Source organism: Aphis gossypii, chromosome 1 (genome assembly GCF_020184175.1).
Source record: "Aphis gossypii isolate Hap1 chromosome 1, ASM2018417v2, whole genome shotgun sequence".
NCBI classification, from domain to species: domain Eukaryota; kingdom Metazoa; phylum Arthropoda; class Insecta; order Hemiptera; family Aphididae; genus Aphis; species Aphis gossypii.
In genome coordinates this window covers 35,661,225-35,685,668 of record NC_065530.1, presented here as the reverse complement: position 1 = coordinate 35,685,668, position 24,444 = coordinate 35,661,225, and the positions used below count along the sequence as shown (strand labels likewise).

Below are 24,444 nucleotides of genomic sequence, written 5' to 3'. Positions count from 1 at the left end.
AAATAGATCTATAAATAAGGTTAACTTAAGTTCTTATCCTTATGGTAACTTCTGTCTTGGCAATTAAATTAATAGTTTTCCTTTGAATAAGAGACCCTGAAAAAGTCAATGTAAATTGAGTAAATATTGTATTAATTATACATATTAAATTTAACAAAATATGTTTCCATTTTTTATTTATATCTATGAAAAACATAATATTTTTTCAAAATAAATCATATTGATTTTTAATCTACTCATCCGGCTAGTTTACAGGTGACTTGCAAATATATTTTTTTACATATAGAAGTTTACGCCGTATATTTAACGAGAAAATAAAATTATTAATTATTTAAAAATATAATATTATGTTGATGCGTTATTAAGCTAAACTATATAATAAAATATATTGTACAATACTGTTAGACCAACCGTCTTTAAAATATGAATTATTTAATGAATAAAATTATATTATAATACATATTTGGATAGTTAACGTACCTATTTATTTATTAAAATGTAAATACTATATTTCTAGTTAATAAATAAATAAATATTGTTAAATAAAGTATTAATAAAAAAAAAATAATATATTTATCAATATAAATAATTCGTAAAATATTAATGTCATTATTTTATAAAGCTCAATTACAAGAATGGCATAATGTAAATATTATACTATAAAACACATTAGCCGTTATATATTTAATTTATCAAAAACTATTTTTGAAAAATACTCGTATTAATATTATTTCTAATTAGTTTAAAATAAAGTTTTAGTATAATTATGTTATGCTAATAATATCAAAGCTTATGAAAAAAAAAACTTTTACAAATTCACAAATAATGCCATAAATCTTAATTATTAGTTTCAATTAAATATCAGTAATTATAATTAATTCTACTTAAGCATATATTATGTCATATAGCACATTAAAAGTTGTATACATAACCACGGCAACAGATGTGGCCATTAAAACATCAAATAAATTAGATAATACTGATTTTTAATTTCCTAAATTCAGTAAAACCCTTATTCGAATTCATTAATGTCATATCAATATATAAGAATAAAGAATGTTGATTAATTATTTTTACCCAGTTTCATCATTTAAATTAAAATTAGCTTAAAGCAAAATTAGTAAATTCAAAACTCTAGAATGAAATTATTACATTCAACTTTAATTTTTATACATTCGATATCTAATCAAAATAATATTGTCTTTTAAAACATCAATTTATTATAGTTATATTCAATTTTTATTATAATCTAATTTTAATTTAAATGATAAAACTGGACAAAACCAATAAATTGACTCTTATATTTAGTCATAAATTATAATAACATTCGTATATTATATTGTATTATCAACACATTCAGTTGAATATCTATTATATCATAATAGTGTATAATTATGAGTAATGACTAGTTTCATACCTAATTAATAAGCAAATCTTAAATATTATTAGATTAATTCGCGGTGACTACAATTTGTTAATACTTGTTGTTTAGTATTCAGAAATATTTTATCTAAAATATTTTTATTTTATTTAATAAAAAAATAATATAATATAATATAATATTTAAATAAGTTCCCGACTAGTGAAGAAAACAAAAATATTTAAATTAAAAAAGAAGTAAGAAGAGTGCAGGAGGAAGAAAATTCGTTAAGATGAATCACATAATATGTTATGTCTCCCTGCTTAGCTAGTATAAATCAGTATAGTGGACATAGCGTGAATGTATGAAGTTCTTATAACAGATAATACTCTATTGAAAATATATAATATGATAGTTCTATGCATTTTGAAATAAACTGGAAATCTTATTAATATTCACAATATATCTGAATGAACGATATCATTTAGCAAAACTGTAAACCATTAATTACTTCTATATTTCATTGCTGATTGTAGAATAAAGTAGTTGATTTAAACGTTCATACATATATACATACATACATTATTTATATACGTACATATAATATACACATTTATAAATATACGAAATATTGTATTAAGTTAAACCCACACTTGACCATTTTTTTTAGAAAAATTAAGAGTAAGATCCTAATATATATAATATATATGTATACATATTATGTATAGAAGACACTTATAATTGTGTAAAAATTCTATGGTTATAACTACAGGTTATCTCATGATTTCGTTAGACAAAAAGCAAAGAAGATTGGAAAGATTTATTTCAGTAAGGCTTAAGATGATTTGTTGGAGAGATTTAATCTTGTTGTCTCTACTCACTTTAATACAATATGTGTACTTAACCACAGTGCTTAAAATTCCTTTTCTTAGTACCCAGTATGATATTTTTCTCCTGTTGCAGAGTATGATATTAAAGTCATTAAACTATTGTTTATTTATTCATATAAAATAACAATGGTATGTATTATAATTTTTTTAATATGTAAATTAACTCATTCGTGTACTTGATTTATTATAAGTGTGCATATTTTATATTAATTTAGTTTTTTTTTTTTTTGAACGGTTAAATCAATACTTTTTGTTCGACGCTCTATGCTTATTTTACCTTAGAAATTTCGTCTCACATTCCGTATCATCATATTAATACATGATTAAAATATTTACAATGTTATATTTTTAACAAAATATATGTGAATCTATATCAATCATTAATAATAAAAAAAATAGTTGATATTTGTTTACATTCTTTTCCAATGATCAATAATGAAAAATTGACTACAGCCTGACTGTTTTTTTATGATTATTTTATGGAGTATTTACTTCTAACCAATCCTGTATTATACCACTGACGTATACACGGTGACTACCATTTATAACTCAATACATCAGACTATTTTTTTTCTCCAACATTGTCTTTAGTGAATAAAAAAATTATATATTTTCCATTTTTCTTATTACTTATTGTTTCGGAGTTAATGTTAGGGGACATTCATCAAAGTCACACTCAAGGCGCATTTTTTCAACACTGCCCTTAGACTAATCCACAAGTTACAACTGATCTTGAACAATAAATTATTTTTCTACGCTTTACTAAGAAAATTCTTTTTCTCATTTCTGTCATTTATTTTAATTAAAATACATGTATTTTATATTGTAATGCAGTGTTTAAATTACAAATAGATAAAAGTGTAAAACTAATAATATATTCTTTATAATTTAATTTTTGCATAAAATTACAAAAATACACTATTTACTTACTATGTACGTGACAAAACGTATACCTTTATAATATAAAAACAGACGTTAAACACAATTTATAATCATTTTTAATTTTTTTTTAAAGTATTATTTTGTAATGGTATAATATATATTAAATATATATATATATTATATATATATATCTTTTTTAATATAATAACAATTTTATCTTTCCTAATTGTATCTATCATAATCAAATAAGATATGTGTAAAACTCGTATTTAAACTAATAACATTTAAGACTAACGGAGTTATTTTCCTAAATATCGATGTTATGTAAGCAACACCTATAACAATACTGATAATAATATTAAATACTTAGGTAAACAGAAATATGTAATTTATTTATTTTTAAAGACAAATAGTTCCCAAATTATATCAGTATAGTTATCAGAGTGTGCTTGTTAAACACCTTAGGGTTTTGCTACAATCATATAGGGATTTGCGGACCATCAAAATTCAATGCTATTGTTATTACTATTGCTATTATAGCTATAGTATTATAATAATATATTAATATATATATTAATATTATTAGTTGTATTTAAGTCATAGTCATTATTTATCATTTTACTTTTATTTAAAATTTTTATTCCTAGAGTTTTTAATGTATTTTTTTTTTTAACGCTTAAGAGCTTCTCCGTCAGCAAAAAAGTTTGAAAACCACTGCTATATGCGTTCCTATATTAAAAATAGATTTTATGGAATATACGGTTAATTTACAATTAAATATAGCCAAATAGGTCAACAGTATTATCAATCATTAGTTTTATACTATTTTATATTACGACATGATATTAGCATACTGAAATTATATTTTTTATAAAGGTTAAATAAATCCAGGATACAGATCTGATGTAATAATTTTTCAACCCCTACCAAAATCTCGTTGATAACGTACTAGTACATGATTATAATATATTTTAGAGTGAAACATTCCGATCTTTGAATTTTTAATTCAATGAACTATAATAAACTTACGCAATAATTAAAAATAACTGTTGATGAATTGAAATTATTTGATTTTTATAATCACAAACACAAATAATATAATATATTATTATTTCTTATAAAACTATACTTCATTTAATTATTAATTAATATTTGTCATTACTTATAATTAATAACTATTTAAGGCTTTTTACTATTATAATAGATATATACTATAATAATGACCAATACAAATAAATACAGCAGTTATTAGGACTTGTACATAATTTAGTAAAATTGAATTCTTCAGCAGTCTTTAATTTATTTATTACACAATTCAATTCAATATTATTTGAAATATAAGTTTATTGCGATGGTCAAGTATGTTTATTCGGTTATTGTGGTCGCTAGCGCAAGCGCGTATTTGCGTGTGTGTATATGAAAGTGTGTGAATGTATATGTGTAAAGTTTTACACAATAGTATGTATCTATTCTATAGCAAACATAATTTGATATTCAGAATAGCTTTCCTTCTAAATCAGGGTTACTGGTAAGGACCTCATATGGATAGACCTCTCAATATATCATTCGGTTCTACAAAACCCACTATTATTCGGTATTCATTCTTAGACCCAATCATTATATATCATCCAAACTGTTCAATATAATAATAGCTGTCCAGAAAATTGTCTATAACTATATGTCTGATACATAGAAATAATTTGAAAATATTTATATTTTAATTAGAAAATTATTAAATCATTTACCAACGGGTGTACATTTGTTATTTATACCGTTTCCTTTAATCATTGAGTATAGACTATACACTATAGTAATATTATAAAAGTGTAAAATATTAATAGGAAAAGTATCGTCAAATAATATATTAAAAATCATAATGTATACATTTTATTATTGTAAATTGGTTCATTATAAACAATAAAATATTATCAAACAATATACGTATAGTTGTGTTTGAATAATGAACTCAATGAATTCATTGTAAGCTTGTTGTGTGAAAATTGTTTATTTTTATAATTTAATTAATGTTAAGTATTATTATTTTTTTTTTATAGTGACATTAGCGTTGAAAATAATCGATGTACTCGTGCCAAGGTACGCGGACTTAAAACAGTCAGTAGAATTAGAATGCAATTTCGACGTAGGCCATGATAAATTATACTCCGTTAAGTGGTACAAGGATGATCACGAATTCTACAGGTTCGTCCCAGAGGATCGACCAACTATCCAAGTTTTTCATCTTCCTGGTATTATATTGGATGTTAGTATTTTTTTTTTCATTTAAAATCACTTAGATAATAATATAGTGCTATGTGTATATATTTTAATATTTATTACAACATACAATTCTAATATTAAGTTAATAATTGAAAAGAAACAATATTAAATTATACCTACTTCAACAACTTTACCTAATAACTAAAAATCAGATGTTATAGCGCTATGAAATATACAATAAAAATGTATTCTAAAAGAGGGTGAAAATTAATTTAACATAAATAAATCATTTTATTATTTAAAAATAAACTATACCAATCAAATTTTACATGTTTTCATTGATAAATAAATACATAGAAAGTTAAGTAAACATATGATTTAATTCACCAAAAATTAATTTAATTAGACTGTAAAATTAACTATACATTTCAATAATTATTTAAAAAACTAAAACACAAAAAATTCAATTACCTAATTCAATTTCAGTTAAATATTAGGTAGGACACGCTGAAAGGCAAATAAAAAAGGGCTACAACATCCAAATTTAATTTAACATAGATAATTAAATAAAAAAAAAATTAACTAGTAAAATTAGTCCAGTTTTACATATCACAAATGTAATGCAAATTATTTAAAACGCTGTGAAAATAATAATAATAATATATCCTATTATTTTGATATAATACTATTATTGCCTGATTATAATTTTTGTTGTAATTAATATTATGAATTAATATAAAAGTCATATTTCGTAATTGATAATATTTAAAAAAAATTAAATTATTTCTATTTAAAATAAAATGTTTTAATTTGAAAATCTAATACCACTTTAATAATATAAAATATAAACTTATGCTATAAGCTATAAGCCTATAGACTAACCTACTTATATAAACTGAAAAATAAAATATCATTTTCGATATTTATTTATCATGACATATCCTTGCTTAGATATTCTACTAATTCTATTAATGAAATAAAGACATAGTTCAATAATTTACTTTACTTATTTCTTTTAAATTTCACCTTTTTATATTGGAGTAACCCTCATTTTATATTATTTGTAATGGTGATATAAATTTTGGTAAACTAACAACATAGGTTTCAAACGTTTATCTTTTAACCAAGAAATTCGTAAATTCCTTTATTGCCTTTTTTCCAGAAAGAGGATAAGGAGTTATTTTACGTTCGTTCATAAGCTGTAAATCCCATCTTCCTTCTCAAAAACAAATGTTTTAGTACCTAACTACAAATGTTATAACATTTTATTTAGACACCTTACTTATTATATGTTGTTAGTTATTGATAATATATAAATATGGGTATATATATACAAATATAATGTATTAATAGAAATGTGTAATTTTATTAAAAACACTAACCAATCGCATTAGTACCTAATTAGACCCTTCACCCGCAAATGTTATATCTATTTTATAAAGTTATAAACATACAACTTAGATTTTCCAAATTAAAAATAACCAATTTTTTGAAGTTATTTAATAGTAGAGTGAATTTTCCTAGTATAAAAGTTAAAGGTACGAATATTACCTATACTAAGACGTTAGATTTTTTCAATATTTCAATTTTTAAGCAAGATATGAGTATTGCAAATATTACAATTTAAAAATTAAAATATCGAAAACATACAATTCTAAAGTACATTTAACTTTAATAATAGGACAATTTAATCTAATATTATATCTAACATCACAAATTGGCTCTACTGAAAATAAATTGCTATATTGTATACTTTGTAAGACAAAGATAACACATACAATTGATAGCATCATCTTAACTGTTGTTCATTAAAATTTTACTTACAAAATTTTACTTCTTAATTTCATCTATATAAATAACTGTATTTAAATACATATAGTATATTTATTCAAAAATTATATAAAATAAATTTCAATATTAATTTTAATAGGAAATATTTAGAAACAAATATAAATATTTTTCATGTCTTAAAATACTTTTAAAATATTTTTTTTAATACTTTTTTAATTTGATTGATTTAATTGTATACGTAGATGGTAAAATTAATTTAAAATAAATACAATTTTGTTGAATTCAATTTTTTTTTAATAATGCATTAAAAAAAAAAAATGTTATTTATATTAAATTTGATCAGTATTTTCGATATTTTATTACATAATAAAATATCAGCTAATTCTTCGAAATCGTATATGAGTTCTTTTAAAATATCCGTAGGTTTATGTAGTGAATCAATTTTTAATATACCCGGACAATTTAATAAACTGCGTTTCGTATAATATTCACAATTAATATGATTTTTTTTTTTTTTTTTTTTTTTTTTTTAATTTGTGGAACAGAGTGAAAAAGTAAGTTCACATTTAAAATTTAAATAACATAATATACTATAGTTTTTACTTTTTATTTAATAAAATAATATTTGCATCAGCCATTATAATATTAAATACAAAAAAAATATACAATTTAAATAATAAATCTAGAAATTTAAACAACTACCTTATAGTATGTACTGCATACTGCTATTATTTTAAAATAAAATAACTATGTTAAACACATATTATTAAATCCATTATCGGGCTTGGCAATTTTATGATCATAAATTTAAACTTCAACCACCTTACGATAATTACATGTTAGATATACAACTATACAAGTAACAAATTATTTTATAAATAAACTATTCAACTTGAGGCCACAAATTAAGAGAGAAAATAATACAATATTTTTCATAGTAAAAATTATTGAATCGCAGAATGAAAATTCACGAAAAAAAACCTAAACGAAAGACCGGAAAAAAATTCCCGGAACACAATGGATATTACTCATAACCATATGATAATAATTGAATAAAAATGTTTTAAATGCTACATTCTTTTAAAAAAAAATGTTATTTATATTTCATTACAAATAAATATTTATCTTAGTATAGAGTTATTCGAATAAAATTGAGTTAAGATTATTATTTAGATATTATTTTATTCTAATAAAAACAATTTAAATAATTTTCAAATGCAATTATTAAATTAATTTTTCAACATAGTTATTCGAATATTTATAACTTATTTTATTTTATTAAGGATTAAACTTATTATGGTCAGTAAATTTAAATAAGAAAAAATAAAATAAAAATAGTTTTGTATTTTAATTCGCATGATGATTATACATTTACATACATACAACTATAAAAGAAACTATATTATAAATTATAATACTGTTATAACAACTCTGTTATAGGTAACTATGACAGTAATACACAGTAAAAAATATTAATTATAAAAACAAAAATGAAAATAAACAACTGTAACAAATATTAACATATGAGTACCTATTATAGAATTTTTAAATTAGATTTCAAAATAATTTTTCTCTAAACATATCATCTGATAATTTATTACATTTCGTTATAAATTATATAACTTATAATTAATACAAATTATACTATAATACATTAATATTAAAATAATGTTTGAAAATTAATCAAATAATTATAATTGAAAATTATTGAAATTGTTTTTAATATGTATTATCAAAAGTACATCGTACACGTCAATAGCATTTAAAGTTCTTAAATTACTGTTAAAATATTAGGAACCATAATATTATTTTATTTCAGAGATTTTTTTTCCTAGTGTTGAATTAGTTTCCTATAGATTTTTATTCCGTTTCCCAAATTATTCAAAGTAATTTTTTTACTTAAAATTAGTATACATTTTTATTTTCACAAAATAAGTCATTTTACTGTGGCAATTTTTATTTCAACCATTATTTCATGGAAACTTTTAATATGGACAATGGACTTTTTACCAATTATTGGGTCTATTTTATACGTTATATTTTTTTATACAATTTAATAATTATAACAAAAATATATATATATATATATAATTTAACAGCAAAATAACCGTTTATTTTTATTATAATAACAGTATTATTTTAATAAATTATATACTGTACCGTTTATTATATTATGAAAATTAATATAAAACTGTTGAATTCATATAAAAATAATAAAATGTTCGTGATGTTATGTTTTAAAATAAAAACAAAATTATTATTAAAAAAACAAAATTCATTTTTTTTTAATTTGTAAGTATAAAATTTGTTTAATTTTAATTAGATTCTAAAAGAAACATTAAAAATACATACGTATGTTTATTAATAAAAATATATTACATTTTTTAGAGATTTTTTTATAGCAAGTAGGTACCTACTGTTTTTAATTATATTTAAGAACTTCTTTTCTGCAGTTTTATTTTACTGTGAAATTCAAAAATAAAATTTAAAAACGTCTTCTTTAAGATACTTATGTAGGCAATCACTGGAAAAAAATATATCCCATGGAATTTAGATTTTAGATGTCTTTATTTAGAAGAAAACCATTTAATATATATTTTATTTGTATATTATTAATAGTTAATACCAATAGTTTTTTCACTTTATTTTTAATCTAAAATTATACAATATTTAATTTTCATATATTTGTTTGAACCACAAGTCTGATTAATTAAACATTTTCATTTTCCTTTGATAGTTAATATTTTTATTGATATATATTAATTTAAGGTATAATATAACCGTACACGATAAGATATTTGTTTTTATTATTATTTAATAAATACCATAATTTACAGTTTTAGTCTTATGTATAATAATTATTAATTAATAACCATGGTATAATTAATATGTTTGTGTAGTTATCTCATTGTAACATGCGAAAAATCAAACTAAGCAATCTCACGTTGCAAACTAGTGGTATATATCGATGTGAAGTCTCAACAGATGGACCAAAATTTGAAATGGTTTTTAAATCTGCAAACATGAATGTTTTAGGTAAATATTAAAATATTTCGATAAATTACTTTTTTTTTAAATATAAATATTTTTATCCCTATAATATAGTATAAACCATTAAATTTATTTTTAATTAATAAAAAGTGGACAAATGCTCTGTTATACAATTAGTATGTCGAGTGTACCGATCATCATTCAGTAAGTTACAGTAATTAATGTGTTAAATTTGAATTCTATAATAATTCATTGCATATACGAATAAATGATTTTAAGTGGGTAAAGACAGTCGGCCTATATTACAAAGTATTATATTTATATTGATATTTTAACAATTGATGTTACTATTAGTAATGCGGTCGGCAATCGGCATTCTACTGTATAAATAAATAATAATAATAATTACGTATGATAAAATATAACATCCATATAACCTGTCTCCTCACAAATATTTTCAAATTACAACAATACAACTATGAATGTTATTCCTTAATTAAACATAACATTTCATCAAAATGTAAACTAAATAGTAAGTACTAAATGTATTTTATATATAAAAAAAAAAGTCTGTTTATATATTTTTTAGATAATTGGGTTTTAATATGTACTACTTATTAAAAACTTTATATTCAATTTTCAAACCTAAAATAGGAAAATCGGACACTTATTGATAAGTTCTTAACATTGACAAAGCAACAACTTATGTAGGTAAGGATCATCTATCATGTTTTCTTGATTTTTGACTGAGACTAAACAATTTTATCAATACTTTTAACTACTTATTAATACTAACACATTTGTGAAATTTAACTGAACTTTTTTTTAATTATTTAGAAAATTACTAAGAATTTTTTACTTTCAACCTTCCAAAAAATTTTAGATTCACTATTTTATCAGTAAAAATATTGAAATTGAAAATCTACACGTTTTTGATGCTCCATAGATTATGGTGGACACAAAAATTATAAAAGTACATTATAAAATGAATACATCAATCGATCCAATCAGATTACAATTTTATGCATTTTTAACTATAAAACAATAATCAAATTTTCATGATTATTTTTAAACTTCCAATTTAAAATGCTCATAACTAATAACTATTATGGATTTGAGTAACCTAACCTAACTTTTTTTTACTAATAAGAAGTAAGGACACGTAATTTTTTATTCAATTATTATTATATTCTTCATTTTATGAATTAAGTGATTGTTATATACAATATACATACTACATAATAATAATTATTTTATTTTATTTATGTTTTGAATTATTCTGCGATCTATTAAGTAAAAATACTTTTTCGTTTGTCGATGTTGGTAACTTTTTTTGAGATATTAAATTTGAATGTTGGGAAGCAACAGTTGGAACATTGTGGTTAATTTATATTTTAGTATAAACACTATACACCCAATAAATATGCGTGCACTGGCTATGCAATAAAAAATAGGGAAATATGTAGTTTAAAATACTCATAAAAAATTTCAAGTATATATGAAATTATGTAAAATAAACTTAACGAAATAAATTCATAATATTAAGTTTATTTACTAAAATATTCAAAAATATGTGAGTTAAAATTATGTATTTAAAATAGTAATATATTAAATAAAAATTTCATCTGAGTAATCTAAATTCAGAATTAAATATCAAAATATAAAAATTATTAAAATCTCAGGCCTATTATTTTCAAATTTGAAAAAAAATTATCTGACCTAAAATGTAACCATACCTGATGAGAATTTTAAATGTTTTTTCGAATACAATTATATAGTCAATTTAAAATAATAATAAATTAATTATTCATAATGTGTGGTTTACCCAAAATGGCATTACGTAATCACCATAATATATTATACACTATACATAAATAATAAAATCATTTTATTGTAATTTTTATTTATAAATTTATATTATAAAAAAAAAAATTATATACATGTTTATGCTATTTGTGATACCACATTCTTTATAACAGAACAAAATTCTTAGTCAAATTATTGAACAAGTTTCATTCATTGTCAATTTGAAAATTTAAAAAAAAATGTCTCTCTTCATTGAAATAAAATAAAATATTATAATATTATATTTGCTCAATATATAAAATGTTTCAAATGTATGTACATTGTACCTATATGTAGACCTAGTCATGTATGTCTTTAACAATAAACAATTTGAAGTGAATGTAACATTTTCATTTTATTTGATTTTCTTTGTGGTTAAACAATATTTAAAATATTATTATACTCGTATACAACAAGAAATCGATATATAAAAATGATTAATGTAATAATTATGTTATTGACAGCATATCCAGAAGAAAACCCTTTGATAGAGGGCGTGCTTAATCGTTATGCGGTTGGCGATCTCTTGTCGGGAAATTGCACTTCCTCCAAATCTTATCCACAACCGTTAATGACATGGTATGTCAATGGCGTTCAGGTGAGTTCATGAATATTAGTAGAAAACTAATATCTTAAAGTTATATTAAATTAATTTTAATCAACATCACGTCATGTGACAAACTACACTTCCTGAATAATTAAAAATGTATTGTTAATTTATAAGACAAATAATCATAGTTAAACCATATAGGTTATATAGGTCTGAAAAATGTATTAAAATTTACTCAAAAAATTGCATATGATACATGTTTTATTATCACAGCTTTTGTTGCGATACACAATCTTAATACTAGTAACTTTGTTACTTTGTATATAAATAGTTGATTTATTTATTTTTTATTAAAAATAAATATAGAAATTAGTATTACTGTCTAATTTTTGTATTATAATAAATAAATTCGATAAACTCTAATAATAAACTACATGAAAATCATGAAAATAGAGGCTTACTAATGTGAGACTTAATGTCACTTGTCTGATGTCAGACTTTTAAGGGAGTTTCTGTTTAATTTAATATAAATAAGGATTTACAAGATCCGCAACAATGTCTTTTTAATCAACGTGGGAGATTTTCAGGATGAATTCACTAGCTAAGTTAAAGACTAGAGGATTTATGTGCTTGGATAAAATTATTTTTAGTAGTTTTTAGCTGTGGCAGAAACTTGTGAAAATAATCACGAAAATATTAAAATAAAAAATTTGGTGGCAATTGCACCAAAAAATTTCAGATGGGAGAGTAATCTTGTTAGGGTGTGGAAATATTATTTACTTAACTATCATTAATAATGGTTAATTATTGTATAAATAATATATTTATATTAATTCAGTGTGATAAATTTTTATTATACAATAGGTATATTTTATCCATTTACTATAATATACATAGAATGAGTTAGCGCATAGGTAACAAAACGCACATTGTAATGTTGTATGTAATACAGAAACTGAGAAAATAACATCATGATAGGATATTTATTATTTCAAGTTATAGTTACCTAATTAATATTATAAAATATAAACATTGTCATTTATACAAGTTTAAGTTGTTTGTAGATAGCTTCAATATTAGTCCTTAAGGATAACATGTTTATAACATTATTGAACGATCATAGAAGATAATATTACATTGAACATTAGTAGAGTGGATCTGAAAAGAACATTTTTAGTTTAAAGGGCAAGCTATTGTACCGTAGACGGTCGAAAAGAGACGTAAAAGAATTTCTCAAGCAGTAGTTTTTATTTTCAAACGTAAAATTTATTTTATTGGCAATTCGGTGGTTTGCTCTAAAACTAAATATTTTGTTGGTAGGTATTTTTGATAATTCTTTGATACTTAAAAATGGGTCTGATTCTTTTAAGCATAAAAATAATTATTAATTAATATAAAAACTAAGTCGGTGTACTGATAAGTATGGTACTTATAACTATAGGCTTAGGCTTAAGACTATAAGTTTATAAATAATACATATTAGCCACAAAAATTAATTATACAATTGAAATATTAAACGCGACCTCTTTTCACCATAAAATACATTTTATGATTTTTACATATCCAGAGAATACTAATATTATAGTTGATTGTATAATGTATACGTATACAAATCATTTAAATATTTTAATTTGTTTTATTAAGTTTTATGAGGTTAAATACATCAACTTAATTGTACATAATCGATATAACTACTTCAAATTAATTATCTCAATATTATACCTATGTAAATTATATACAACACACAAAAAAGAAAGATATGATTTGTTACATATTCAATTATTCAAATATATTCAAAATTGTCTTGATACTTTTGATAAAATTTAAAAAAAAATATATGTAATATGTGTTGTGTTATTTTTAACGTAAAACACTCATTATCTCTTACATTTGTTATATTTAAATAAAAAAAAAAAGCCTTTTTTATGATAGTTATATATATAATGTAAATTTTAGATCCCTGAGTAGATAAATTAATTAAATTATATAGATACAAAAATGTTAAATATAGATGATATATAAATAAACTATTATACTAATAATCAAATTTTAAGTAATTTTAAAAACACACCTTGTACAAACAAATCATTCGTCCACAAAGATGACAAAAAACATATAGCTGATATATGTATTATATAAAACTTAAAATAAAAATAAATAACATATTATTTTAAAGCATTTAAAATTGTAAGACTGTCAAAAATACCTAAATTATATAATACCCTAATCATAAACCTACGTGAATAATACTTTAAAAAATATATAGTAGCAAATTGTTCTAACATAACAATAAAACAATAAAAATAATATTTAAAAAACGTTGAATATCGCTAATACGTTTAATAAACTTTAAAGTAAGTATGTGTGTTTGCGTATTTGTATAAAAAACCTATCGAAAAATATATAGCTTTATGATTAATTTAATGAGAGGGTAGTGTCAGCGTTTTATTAAAAAAAAAAGTAACAATAATAGTTTTATCAAAAATCATAATAATGATTGAATTACATTTATAATTTAGACTGGTACCTATATATATTATATTATATGTTATAAAATGTAAAATTATTACAAGTTCGAAAAGTAAGCACATCCCAACATGTGTAGCAAGTTGCTAAGGAGAAGCGTTCCATTTTTTATAACAAGAGGCAGTGGAGTATTTAAGATTTATTTGGGAGGGGAAGATAATATGACTAAAATAGTTGTTCTCTCTCCACTCGAAATACATGAAGATACTATCAATTTATTATAACTTCATACATAATATTTGTTATATATAGGGCTCGAGGGTTTTAAAGCATAATAAGCAACGAAAAAAGCACACGGTTGTTTAAAAATGCAATACCTAAATAAGCATATTTATTTTTTTTTTAAAAGCATGACCAAAAATTAAAATGAAGTTGTGATAAAAAAATATAAAAAAATTTTGAAAATTAATTTAAATTTAAAAAAGATTTATTTAATATGTATCTCCCTAGATTTGCAGTAATGAAACTGACTCTATTGTCCGACAGAATATTTTTATACACATAGAAAACGAATTCTCTACATCCACTGAAGTGATCGATGAATACTTTATTTTTTACATTACTTTTACCTCTAGTAGGTTTCAAATTACAACACTAAATTTTAAATTTTGAAACGATCGATATCGATGTTATAGACATACTTACCGTATAGGTTCTGCAAGCTATATGTAAATCGATAATCTATACGTTTAATACATTTAATAAACAAGCCGATAACGAAAACAAGAATAATCCAATATAACCATAATATAGTATTACAGTCTGCATTCTGGGTTTTTACATTTCTTATTAATTCATTTGTTTTTATTACAATAGCATAATTATAATAAAAATATAACAAAATCCACAGCTGGAATAATTTTAAAAAAGCAAAAAAAAAATGGTTTATTTGGAATCAGAATGACGTGAAATATATTTATATATAAAAATTAGATCTCTATCTCATATATAAAAAAGAAGCATATGCTTCAAAATCCGAGCCCTAATTATATTTGTTCATAGTAGGTGCATAAAACTTATAATTATAACATATTATAACATATTAAATAGATAATATGAATTAAATAATGAATCATTTATTTATTTATAATTTACAAAACAAACTGTTGCCTTCTAGGTTTTTTTTAACTATTTCGTCATTCGTCAATAGTTTTTCAATATCCAATTTTATGTTATTGTGAATGTAAAGCTTTGTAAGTCCATTCAATCTGGACTGAAATTAAAATAATATTCAAAATTTAAACAATTTATAAATTCAACAAATATTTTATTAATGAATAGGAAATATTTACCTCCTTTATTGAGAATTTCTTAAATATTTAATATAAGCTAAAAAAATGGTTAAAGGGGGGAATGGAGATACATCTTCGTCATCACCCCCCCCCCCCCTAAATACGCCACTGGCAAGAGAAAATACAGAATCTCAATAAATAACCTACTCACATTTAATGATAAGCTACTAATAATATATTTCAGAAATACTCCCTTACCTAGAAAATTACTTCACAACAAAAGTTAATAGTACGAGTATACATTTTTTTGATTTGGATAATTTACAATTATAAGTTTAATTAAATATTAAAACATATGAACAAGGTTTTAAAAAATTATGGTATTCCCGATAAATTACTGAAACTACGAAATAATAAACATAATTTTTTTATTCTATAACTATTGTCTATCGAATTATGATTAGTATAAATAATTTATATGGTAAAAACGTCTAATATATTATACAGATTTGCATATTATAATAAAAATATGTCGAGCTTGGGACAAAATTGTTGTAATTTTTACTTCATTATTAACAATATATTAATATCATACATAAAAAATGCATAAATTAATTAAGGTTTTTTATCAAATTATCTTATGGGATGTAAAATAACCAAAATAATATTGTCAAAACAAACAAATTTAAATAAAAATATTCTTAACATTTATTTGTGTTTTGTATAGGCAAGTAATAATCAAATGGAGAATTATCCAGTGATGGTCAATCCTGAAGGTCCTTTATATTCAAAAGCAGTAGGAATTCGATTTAAGGTACCTATAAATTTCAATATATTTATGAGTATACTGTTTTCAGTTTATTATTTTTTAGTAAAAAATAATAAAAAACTAAAACATTAAAGATATAAAAAGAAAAAGATATAAGTTAACAAATGCCTACAGTTTAAAAAATGAAAATTAAGATCATAAATTATATTATTAAAATTTAATATTTTAATTTTAAGAAGATCGTTAGGTTAAAAAGGTTTGTATAACAAACATGATTTTGATTAAGAAATCAAATACGCTTTATCAGTCGAGTAAATTGCATTTTTTATTATAATAGCTTTAAAATATATTTTAGAATAATATGCTAATTTAGTTCTAAGAGTTCTGCATCAATAATTTCTAGCACTAAGTTTAATTAATTTTTTTATTTTACACTCTTAAATTGTCATCATTGCTTAAAACTAGACATAATGTGAAGAAACTGTGACTAATATTAATACATATACATTATTTATTAATAATTTTCAATTTAACTACAAACATAAACAACAATAGCTATTAGCTATAATTTTGTTATCGAATCATTCAAATATTGTTTTAATATAGTTGCAAAATTTGAGAATTGTTTTATATAAAATTATCATTTATAAGGTAAATATGCAGTAAAATGTAAGTGATACATCAAATTTAATGGTTTTATTTTTATCCATATGCTTTATCATGTTTTATGAATTTCCAACAGATATAGCAAATACACTTCAAATGAATAAATATCATTAATTTATAAATAAGTTACAATAAATAATTTAATAGTTTATCAAAATTGTTAGAAACCAGCTCTTTGGAGCAAATTAAAACTTAAAATTTTTAACTTTTGACTTTTCAGACATACAAGAATTCTATATATACCTACAATCTTATGAAGTATTAATCAGACGTTTATAATTCACTTTGAAGAAATATACTGAAATTTAATTGTGATTATGTAAGATATGAGTTGTATATTTTAGATTCTGAACGGAAATTCTGATTTTGATTCTAATTATGACGGTTTATTAATTTCCTAATTACCTGTTGCCGTTTTTTTGAGATGTAAATAAGCAATAATTTATATATCAATTAAAAATATTGAAAATGCATATTTGCCAATTTTTTACAAGCGTTTTAGATTCAATTTTTTAAAAAAAATTTCAAGACTACAACATTATTTTGTAGTTGAAAACGCATATATTTATTAAGTTAAACTCTTAAGAATTTAAAATATAATGCAAAAATCCTTTCAAGTTTTTTTTACTGGATTTTAAAAAATGTTGAAGACACTGGTAAATAAATATTATATATATTTATATTCACAAGTAAAAATTTAATCAGATACATAGTATTATGTATTTTCATAAGTTATTAACAATTTTTACTGAGAAAAAAATTGTAAGTAAAAATTTTACTCATTTTTTTTCTATACCTGTAATTAATAAATCGATACCTAGTTTACATACCAAAATTTGGATGTCGCCGGTTCCCACCAATAAGAATTTTAAAATCTGTGAACCCTTACGTAAAAATGTAATAATATTATATCTTTACAATTAAATAATAATTGTACAACTATTTAAATCATTCTTCAAGATTTTTTTAAGTTATTTTATCGATACAATATAATATTATAAAAATATTATTATATCGACAAAATATATCAAAAATATAATTTTATTATGACACTTAGTAATTAGATTTAAATTAGTGATTAGTCTAATAAAAAAAAAAATAATTTCATAAGAATAAAATGTTTTTTCGAAAGACTAATTTGTTTGATATTTTTCATGTGTTTTGTCTTGGAAATTTGTTTAAATAACTCAAAGAATATCTTTATACCAAATATTATTATACCTATATATAACTTGAAAATAATCGTGAGTAATAATTTAAGTAGTTGATTATAATTTAATTGTATATAATATATATACACACATTATAATTACTAAAACATATAATATTATTAAATCTTCGCGTAAGGGTTCCCAAACTTAAATATTCTATAATTTATTATTTTTAATTCTTATAAACAAATTAGACACATCATCTCCATAGCTTCATATCTAACAGTTCTTAAATCCTAAATACTATACATTTATATTTATAAATTTATTGTGATACTATATATATTTTTTTCAAGATGTATCGTGATGTATTATTTAAATATGTAATTATTATAATATATAATAATATACCTAATAATATATTATTATACATTATATTAATATTACACTAATATATAATATATCAGTCATAATAACTTTAGTATAGTATAATTTTTTTAAAGAATAATATCAAATTAGGTAGAAAAAGATCATTTTCAAGGACCCAATGAAGAACTGGATTTAACTTGCGAAGCAAGCCTCATACAAGAACAGTTGAAATGGCGAAAAATGATCGTTATCCAATCACTCACACAGTCATATACGGAAAATATGTTCCTAGAGAAGTACAGAAATAACATAAACACAATAAATCCTGGTAGGTACATTATAGTTAAATCATTATTTATTATTAAATACTATTTATAATGAAAAGTGATTGGCTTTTGTTAACAGGGAAACATATTTCGACTCTGGTAGCTCTATTTGTTGCATCGTTCACACATATGATCGTACACGAGACGTGACAGAACCCTGTTAATTATAATATGTTATGTACAGATATGTAAATTCGATTTTTTTCACAATATATTCATACAATTGAAACACTTCATATTTATTTTTTCCTTGCATCAAAATTATTTTTGACATATTGGTATACTTATTATATATAATAATTACTTATAATATAAGAAGCAAATTTGCAAAAAAAAAATTCAATCAAACATCTATTGCAGAAAAAGAGTTGTAAGTACATGCAGGTATTATATGATTTTAATAAAAAATTTATACTTTTCACTTCATAATTTAGCAAACTGCAATTTATATTTTTACTTTCCTCTTTTATTTTTCTCTACAACTCAATGTGTAAAAATAATTTCAATAAAATCTATCAACATAAAAATACATTTATGATATTTAATATATTTAAAAACATTGATTAAATTTACAAGCGTTAGCATATAAATTTAAGACAGTAAAATACAAAGTAAAATATTAATGTAAAATTTAAAGGATGAATAACAATTATTTGCTTATAATTAATATTGCAAGAATACGTTTCAAATTTAAAGCTCTGGTTGATGATCGTTTTAGAGAACATTTTCCTGTTTTTAACACAATCGTAAACACACTTAACAAATTTTAGTTTTTTTGTTATTTGCAAGAGAATAAACCCCTTTTTAATTTGTTTTTTTTTTTTATTTATTCTAACTCAAGTTGTAACTTCCTCTCACCATCCTGTCATTAACATTTTCTCATTTATAACCATCATCGTTGGCCACCGAATGCTAAAATTCGGTCGAGAAGACAAAAACAACAGGACAAATCGCATTAAAAACATTTCTAACGAGCTACCGAGAATATCCCGTAATAAAGGACAAAGAGGAGAGGAAGATTCCTGTAGATCGGCTCAAACTCGATAGCGACCGCAATAACTTTATTTAATTATATTATATAGACGAGTTTTATACGCTCGGTTCATCATATATTTTATGTATCTTTGTAAATACTGAATACTATGTAAATTGTTTGAAAAATACAAATATCGTTTAGAGTAACATTGTAATAGTTAATACCGAAATATTCCAGGTTATAATTTATCAAGAAAAGTGTTCAACAATGGTGGATAAAAATAATTTTTGTTATAATTAATTATAATAATTAAAAATATAGTTTACATTTTTATTCTTTAATACAACAAACTTTGTACAAATTATTTGAGTTATGTACATATTTTAATCTCCAATAGTATCCAAGTATTATAAGTTTTCTTATTAAACTTCTACAAGATAAATTAGGTATACTTTCGTAATTTTTAAAAAACGATGTGGTTGAAAATGTTTCCATAAAAAAAATTAAATTGTTTGGTTTATTTCTTATAATTTTGTATATAACATGTTCAATTCATAACTTAATACTTGACTTTAAATTTCTCATTCATTATAGTCATCAATGAAAAAATTAAATAAATTATCGATCTAATTGGTAAGATAAATGATAATATATGATATCATATTTTAGATAACTATTTTAATTCATGTTGGACATAACTGGTATATACATTATAATATATGATAATATTATATATTAACGAATTTTGACAACATATATTTATTTGAAGTACTGTTATGGCTATTAATATTGTTACCTACTATAATTATTAAAATTTATAACTGTTCTAAAATATTTAATAGCTTGTATTATGTAGGATTATATAGGTATATAGGTACTTTATAAAACTGTTGTTGTTATTTTAAACAATGATGGTGCTTTATGTTCTAAAATTGTTTAAGATGTGTATAACTAATTAGAATTCATTAATTGTACATTTCAAATATTTGTTTCGAAGGGAAATCAAGCATGTACATCGTCGATTTTGCATAAATGTGATATTTAGTTTGTAAATGTTTAGTTAGAAGAGAAACTAAACAAACATTCGATGTGACAAACATTAAATTTATGATAAAAGTTTTCGCATTGACTAAGGTAGATATAGTTCATTCAATTAAAAACGAAATTTTACGTAAATGTACAATGTACCTATATGTTATAATATGTCACTGTGAATTTAACAATAAGCAATCTGCTTTTTTTTAAAAAAAAAAAAAACAATAGATATGATCTACAAACATCATGTTCAATAAATTATTAAAATTGTTTTACCCATATACTTGTGACAAGGTTATTAAAAATATTAAATAAATACATATTATATTTATTTTGCATACCGAATACCGATCATACCGAATTTGACGTTGTCACGTTGAAATAGGTATGTATTGTTATTCACACTACCAGAAGATTTATTTAAACTCTATATTACATTTTAAACTATTTTACTCACAAGCAAATATTTTAATCGACAAAAACTAGGTGTATGACTCAATAATGTTGTTTACAAATAGCACTTTTTTTTAAATAATTATAATTGAAAAATGCTAATATAAAAAAATTGATGAAAAATTCGATCTAGACTAAAAAAATAAAACCATCATCAGAGGTGATAAATAGCGCTTTAAATATATTTATAGATATTTTTAATAGTTTGTTTTACTTTTCAAAGTGCTCTTTAATCTTTAATACCTATTGGTATAAGTTATAGCATTGATTTTAGAATATATATTATATACCTAGTATATTCTAAAATCAATGGTAATAAAAACTTGATTCATAAGCAAGAATGCTGTAAGATTTGATTTAACCATAATAATTAGAGCCTGCAGAGACAGCTTGGCCTACCGGGAAACCGGAAGGTTCCCAGAGACCAGCTGACATATTGGAATTTGTCATTGGCAAATGTGACAGGTGTATTACATTATTATTTTTTAAATAATTAGGTAATATTTTTAATTTCTTTATACGTACTAAAAAAAATGGGCGGGTCCATTTTTCTCCAAAAACGAGATACCGTTTTCCTCAACTGTCCATTTTTCTCAATTATATAGTATATAATATTATATTTTATTATAATTATAAAAAATTTCAGCAACAAATGAATACCGGTTTAAAGAAAAGAAAAAATTAGAAATAATAGATATGAAAAATTATTTTACTTTTTATAAAAACATACCTAGAAATGTCTCCATTTTGCAATTTTTAATAATTGCATTGTCGATTGCTTCACGGCGTTTGTTTGCTAGGTAATCTCGATTTTTATGGAGAATGAATACTTCTTATTTTACAATAAATATTAGTGTGAATTTGCTTCATAATATTGAGCCACATAAATACATTTGCTTTTTCTTTATAAAAATTGTCTTTAAAATGCGAATTGAATGACTCACGTGCATTGGTAGTTCGTAATAATGAAGATGATGATTCTACCCAAACAAGTGGTGGAAATGTAACATTTTCTGAAATGTACGTGTCTGTTAAATAGCCAGCATACTGACTCGTTCTATTATCGTTAGGTATAATTCTCATAAAATTTTCAATAAAACATAAAAAAAACTTCTCATGGAATTAAAAAATATGGGCCCAAACGTATTTATAATCCAAGAACCAATTTCAGAATTTTATTGGAAGAAAATAGACATCATTTTAAATTTTAATTGAAAATAATCAAGGAGAAAATGTAAACCAATTTTTTTTATGAGGAAAACGCCAAACGGTATCTCGTTTTTAGAGGAAAATGGCTACAGCCAAAAAAATATACAATATTATAATATATATTATAATATGTCTCATGCATTTTCTTCCTAAACTGAATTTAAGTTTTTAAGTTTTATATTACCTATATGTATTAATATTACATTAAATAAAATTAATATAACATAAAAAAAAATATAAATATTTATTTTTTAATATATTTTTTATATTTTTTATTTACTTTATATTAAAGATAATTTTGTATGAGCACTATTAACAGAAGTCAGAATATAAATTCAAAGGTATATTATTACTCAATTTTTCTATTTAACGTTTTAAAAATAACTGTTTTAAAACTCTGTCGCAATTACAAGTTTACAAACATACAGACTCGACAACAAAACTTAAAAATGAAAAATATTTTATTTTAACAGTACAGGACGAATTTAATATAGTTTGAAATAATACAGTATATTGCAATATTGCAATAGATAATGCAACAGAAACCTATTAAATAACACAATAGTCATAGTAATATTGTTATGCACCTATTAATTGTTTTTTTTTTTTTTTTTGTAATGAGGAGTAACTTAATAACTTTTTAGATTGAAAAGTAAAATACCTAATAATTTCATTGCAATTTTATTTGAGTAACGGGAAAAGTATCTCATCATTTTAATCTCTAAACAACAAGGAACGAGTAAAATAACTTCATTAGGTACTTTCTAAAAGTAAGTTACTCGAAGTTAGTTATTTTACAACATTTTTTCTTAGTAACCAACTGAATTGTTCGATAATTTACTGTCTTAACAATAAAATATTGCCCATATCCTTTTTGTTATGCATTATTTTACTTAAAGCATGTTCCACTGAAAAATCCAAATTTTAGAATTTTTAATTTTTTTTTTTTTTTTGGTTTACTGCATTTAAACTAGAAGGCTAGAAGAACAATATACTCCTTTATGTAAAAGTTTTCTAAACCATATTTAGTGATCAAATTTATGTTTCCATTTTTAAAAAAAAATTTAAAACCTTTCGCATACACCTCAATAATAATGGTAACAAAAGCGGGTAAGTGGGTACTGCTCTGGTGTACATTAGGTGCTGTGTAAATCACTATTATATATTATAGGAGTGTTAAATTTGAATCCAATGATAGGTATCATT

General features: G+C 22.1%; 1 protein-coding gene across 3 annotated transcripts in view; it reads left to right on the top strand.

The window, feature by feature from the left end:
* The window catches only part of LOC114121593 (uncharacterized), a 44,274-nt gene extending 24,479 nt beyond the window's left edge, over positions 1 to 19,795 (top strand). For 2 of the 3 annotated variants that reach the window (XM_050197778.1, XM_050197779.1), the window contains exons 2-7: positions 5,187 to 5,392; positions 10,041 to 10,176; positions 12,441 to 12,574; positions 17,012 to 17,098; positions 19,390 to 19,567; positions 19,645 to 19,795. In XM_050197778.1, the coding sequence (XP_050053735.1) occupies positions 5,187 to 5,392; positions 10,041 to 10,176; positions 12,441 to 12,574; positions 17,012 to 17,098; positions 19,390 to 19,567; positions 19,645 to 19,715 (812 nt within the window). In that variant the 3' untranslated portion in view covers positions 19,716 to 19,795. The remainder of the gene's footprint in view (positions 1 to 5,186; positions 5,393 to 10,040; positions 10,177 to 12,440; positions 12,575 to 17,011; positions 17,099 to 19,389; positions 19,568 to 19,644) is intronic. The other variant, XM_050197780.1, reaches the window with a different exon arrangement.
* Positions 19,796 to 24,444: the final 4,649 nt, after the last annotated feature.